The sequence below is a fragment of the Malurus melanocephalus genome, unplaced genomic scaffold (genome assembly GCF_030028575.1).
Source record: "Malurus melanocephalus ecotype Western Australia unplaced genomic scaffold, MMel_1.1 scaffold_252, whole genome shotgun sequence".
NCBI lineage: Eukaryota > Metazoa > Chordata > Aves > Passeriformes > Maluridae > Malurus > Malurus melanocephalus.
In genome coordinates this window covers 1,011,949-1,016,750 of record NW_026623484.1, presented here as the reverse complement: position 1 = coordinate 1,016,750, position 4,802 = coordinate 1,011,949, and the positions used below count along the sequence as shown (strand labels likewise).

Sequence of the window (4,802 nt, the reverse complement as noted above, 5' to 3'; positions counted from 1 at the left end):
CCCCCCCCATTTTAAAATCTTTCTACTTTGTCAGTGTAAGAACACCTTTTAATGATGGTTCTTTTTTTTGGCATTTTTTATGAGAGTTAAGAATTCAAGTATGCATTGGACCAATATAACTGGGGACCTGTGCTGAATGCAGGGCAGGCTAAACCATGGGAAGTTCTCCACCAAAGCAAACTTGCTGAAAGACTACCAGTGGCAGCAGAGGATATAAATACTACACTAAAATAAACTAAGGAAAAGTTAGTCCAGTCTCATGAACTGACCTAGAACCTTCAGGTGAGTAACAGTGAAGCTGCTGCCACTACCTTTGCCACTATTGCTACCTGGGTGAAGGACCTCAGTGTGAGAAAGGCAGAGAGCAATTGCTACAAATAAATAACCAGAGAGACAGAAGGTCCTTKATGGGGTCAACACTGAAGGTAACTAAAACCTAATCCAAATCTTCATTCCAAACTGAAGCTGACCTTCYTGGGTAAAAAAGACTCAGACAATGGGGGATAAAAGTCAATGGAAAACACACACAAAYTAATTTACCCACCTCTCCAAATACTCCTGACAAGCAAACAACTGTTAGCACTGGGAAAAAAACAAAACTAAACAAAACCTACAATCAAGTTCAGATTTGGTTAAAATCAAAAGCATAAAGAACTGCAGGGAAGTTGAAATAACAGAGTGAATGTTCAGATAATTGTGTAAAAGCAAGCCTTGAGGGTTTTAATTCCAGATAGTAGAAGTGGCTTCTACAAGAATCTCAACACAGACATCAATTTGCTTAGGTACTCACCCCTGATGGAGGAGAAGAAAATGTAAGACCTGGCTGGCCAAAGGATCTTGCTGGTGTAGTGATAAAAGATGCACCAACATTTGATGGATAATCTAAATAATGAATTACACACATTTCATTAAAATCTCAAGTCGTAACAATAGCATTAATGTGCTTAGTAAGCAATGCCCCATTTACATAGTAAGTAATTTCATAGTCTCTACACCAAATTATACACTATATTGTTGTACTGTGAAAACAAGTTATTGTTTCAAAGGAAAATAAATTCATATTTCAAAAGGCATAGTATTGGCTTTTAGTCTTTTTGTGCACAACTTCTCAAAATTTTTCCTTGGAAACTTTTATCACATTTCATTTAAAAAACCCAGTTCCCCTCAGAGACCGATTTCCTTCTTTTCAATTAAAAAATGTGTTTTTAACTATTGAACATATGACCATTCACCTTCAATACTAGATGGATTGAAAACTGCTGCATTATTTGGTGATAAATGCAATGTTCCATCTGCTGAGCTTAACATACACCGGATACCAGTGCTGGAAAAGAAAAAAAAAGTACTTTAGGACCATATACAATGTGCCAAAAATATTAAAGCTTAATTATTAGGCAGTAAATTCCCAGTGGAAAACCACTGAAGGAAAGGATGCTCTGTTAGCAATTAATTTTGAAGAGTGACTCTAAATTAGTACTTACTTATCTGAAAAAGCCATACATTTTTGGATATGAAGACTTCCCTTAATGTGTTGATCCCAGTCCTATGTTGAAACAAAGAGATGATGAGGACAGGAAAAATCCTGAGACAAATTTACAAGAGATTATTCCTCCATTCAGTTTCCCTTATTCCAAAAACAATACTGAGATGCTGAAGATCAAGCTGTGTGATGCTGAAGCCAAGCACATCTTCATCCAATGCATTTAGTAATTCGTTATTTGAATGTTAAATTATCAGTTACAAAAGGAAAGCTTCTCTGCATTAGCTTTTAAATTTAAATCTAATTTAAATATTTCTAGTAATTAAGTTACTTCACTCTATCTGAAGAGCTCATCCTTCAAGGTGCCAAGCACCCTCACCTCCTKCAATAGCCATAAGGAAAGTGTTCAATATTCAGGGCAGCCAGGACAGTGCTTATTATTTCACTAGATCAGCAGCAGTTGTCGAACCATATTTAGCTATTTACATTTCTATGATCCAATTGAGGCAGTKCATTAAACACCAACTATCACATCCCCCAAAACTCACTGCAACATTTCYCTTGCCCTTTTAAAACGTTTAATAAAAAAAAAGAAATGCCCAGCATGCCCTASAGAGGGGCTACTTCAGCCCAGCCCTGCAAATTGCAGTAACCACAGCCAAATGTTTTGCAAGCAGTTGCTAAAACAGAAAAGGGAAATATGAAAGCAAATACACTYGAATATTCCAAATCTCTAGGGTATGTAGGGATCAGGTACTATTTAATTTGCTGGCCATTTTCCTTCCTACATACATGCTGTTATAGTTTAATTGTCATGCYACCATCAGCATGAGAACACATGCCTTTGTGGTTAGGTGCTGGTCCTGTGATGTGACAGAAATGTCACGAGGACCTGTTGAGTGGGGCCCACCAGGAGGCCAGAACAGCCATGGATGGCTGTGGGGTTCAGAGACCCACTTAAGTGGCCTTCTTCAGAGCTGACCTATATAATGTGACCTACAACACACTGCCTGGGCAACTGGGAAGCTGTTTTTTGAGGGTGAGGTTAAATTTGAAGCTCCCTTGGCAGTATGAACAGAGAAGTGGGAGCTGAGTCTGCACCACATGTGCTGGGCAGCTTCTTGCTTCCAGGTCAARTCACTGGGGACCTTGAGCCCTAAATTTTCCTGTGAGCTACCAGGAAGAAAGAATTCCAACAGAGGAATTGTTAAAATACTTTTATCAAAAAAATGTGCTGGTTTGTTTAAGCAAGCTGTTTCCATGAGACTGTCAGGGGGAAGCCTTTGGGATCAGAAAGGGAGAAGCAGATGGAACTACTGATATGGGGGTTGCAGCATTGGCTTGAGCATTGGGGGATCTGCTTCAAGCTCCTCCCCACCTCAYTCTGGGCCCATGAGGTGAGCTACAATCTTGGCTCAGACCTCACATTTCTCACGCCAGTGCTGTAATCTCACCATCTTTCACRGCAAGATGTGGAACAAAACCAGATCTCAAAGCCTCAGTAACTGCCATGAAACAGATGTACCATGCCCTAAGCAAAACTATGGGCCTTTGTTTCTGCTTCCTCAGAGCACCTCTATGGTGATGGACACCAGTGGTGAGGGATGGCAGCCTGTTCAAGGGTCTGAACCATGCCCAGGAACACCCTCAAGCCACTCACCTTCAGATCGAAGATCTTCTTGTCGCACAGGGCGCAGACGTGGGGGAAGTGGAGAGGGGCCACGCCRCGGAGGTCGCCCAGCTGGTGCGGCAGCAGGGAGCGGGTGGGCAGATCGGGTGTGCCRCCACTGCGCTCCTCCTTCTGCCTCATGCGAGGGCTGCCGAAGCTCTGTGCGCTGTGGTTGAGGCGGCCGAAGGCGGGGGGGGCAGCCGTGCTGAACTTTGTGTCAGGTGTCGGCTCTTCGGGGTTGTACAGCTCGTTTCTTATTTCATACTGCTGCTGACTCGCTGACGGCCACAGGCTGTCGCCGGGCATGAGGTCAGGCTTGTTTTGGCTGGGGAAATTAGGGATATTTTCCCACTGGTTGCTTGCACTGCTGCCATGCAAGACAGGGCCGGGATCTCCTTTCGGATGGGAGCCCGAGTGYGGGTCGCTGGGGAAGGCCCGTGCTGCCCCGTGCTGTGCCGCCGCCCCGTAGGACTCCTTGGGAAATGCCGCCGCCGCCTCGTGCTGCAGCTGGCCGGGAGCCCCAAAGTGACCCTCGTAGCGTGGCCCTGCTGCTGAGGTGGCGGTGTGGGTGCCACCAGCGAGGAAGCCATGCTGGCTGGACTGTTCCCCCTCCGAGGCAAATGCCTGAGGGGTCGCGGTGATGGTGTTTTGCTTGTTGTACTCATAAAATCCTCCTGCAGCAGTGGACGTGGAGGCACCTCCTTTGTTGAGACCCACCACCACAGGTTGCTGGCCAGAGGTCGGAGCCATGACACTTCCAAAGGGATTCATGACAATGGTGTTGGAGGCCTGGGCCTGGACGGCTCCCAGCCCTCCTCCCGGAGCAGCTAAGGCTGGGCTCTGGGCAGGAAAGGCAATGCTGCCGGAGGGGAACCTCGTGCCGGCGATGCYGGGCCCCTGGGGCGGGCCTGTGGCGTGGCCCTGTGGGGCGTTCATCACCGTCGGGTGCCTCAGCTGGTTGAAGAGCGGCTGGGACATGGCCACTTTGGAGAGCACCTGGTTGAGGACAGTGGCGGCGGCCGGGTTGTTGGTGACAGCAGTCTGAGCCAACTTCAGCCTGTGGAGCGTGAGCTGCGCCTGGAGCTGCGCCAGCTGCAGGCTCGCCGGCGAGGGGAGCAGGGGGCTCGGGGCACCGACAGAGAACGGRCTCTTCTCCAGGAGCTTGGCAGCGCTGCAAAGGAGCAGGACCTGGGTTAGCTGAATTCGCCCCATGTCTACCTAAGCCCACCTCCTGTTAAAGCCCGGCAGGGGATACACAGCTGCTTCCAGAGATTCAGTGTATCCAGTGTATCCGGGTGACTGCGAATGTATCCGTGGCAAGTCATCTTCCTTTCCACATCTGCTGCCACATCTCTTTCAATGAAAAAGCTAATTGGTAGGCAACTATCCCAAAGATCTTGTTTTAAAACTCTCATTTCATCCCTCATCAACTTCTGGACCAGACTTTCAGCTCACTGTGAGAACCCACAGTATTTATGCTTCTAATGAAGACCAGCAAGGGAGGCTACACAGGGCCTCCCACACCATCTCCAAATCAACCGTTTTCCCCCCTTTTCTGCACTTCATGCAACCTTCAGCCTCCCTGGTGAAACATCACCGATCCTGACTGATTTTATGATATCACCATTATTCTCTTTTCCCACAAAGTAGGGG

The 4,802-nt window shown here is 46.9% G+C and overlaps 1 protein-coding gene across 1 annotated transcript in view; it reads right to left on the bottom strand.

Annotated features, from left to right (window-relative positions):
* The window catches only part of RBM20 (RNA binding motif protein 20), a 24,954-nt gene extending 20,593 nt beyond the window's left edge, over positions 1 to 4,361 (bottom strand). The window contains exons 1-4 of the mRNA XM_057375544.1: positions 3,141 to 4,361; positions 1,482 to 1,543; positions 1,233 to 1,324; positions 791 to 882 (exon numbers count right to left, since the gene is read on the bottom strand). Of these exons, the coding sequence (XP_057231527.1) occupies positions 791 to 882; positions 1,233 to 1,324; positions 1,482 to 1,543; positions 3,141 to 4,361 (1,467 nt within the window). The remainder of the gene's footprint in view (positions 1 to 790; positions 883 to 1,232; positions 1,325 to 1,481; positions 1,544 to 3,140) is intronic.
* Between the last annotated feature and the right edge of the window lie 441 nt (positions 4,362 to 4,802).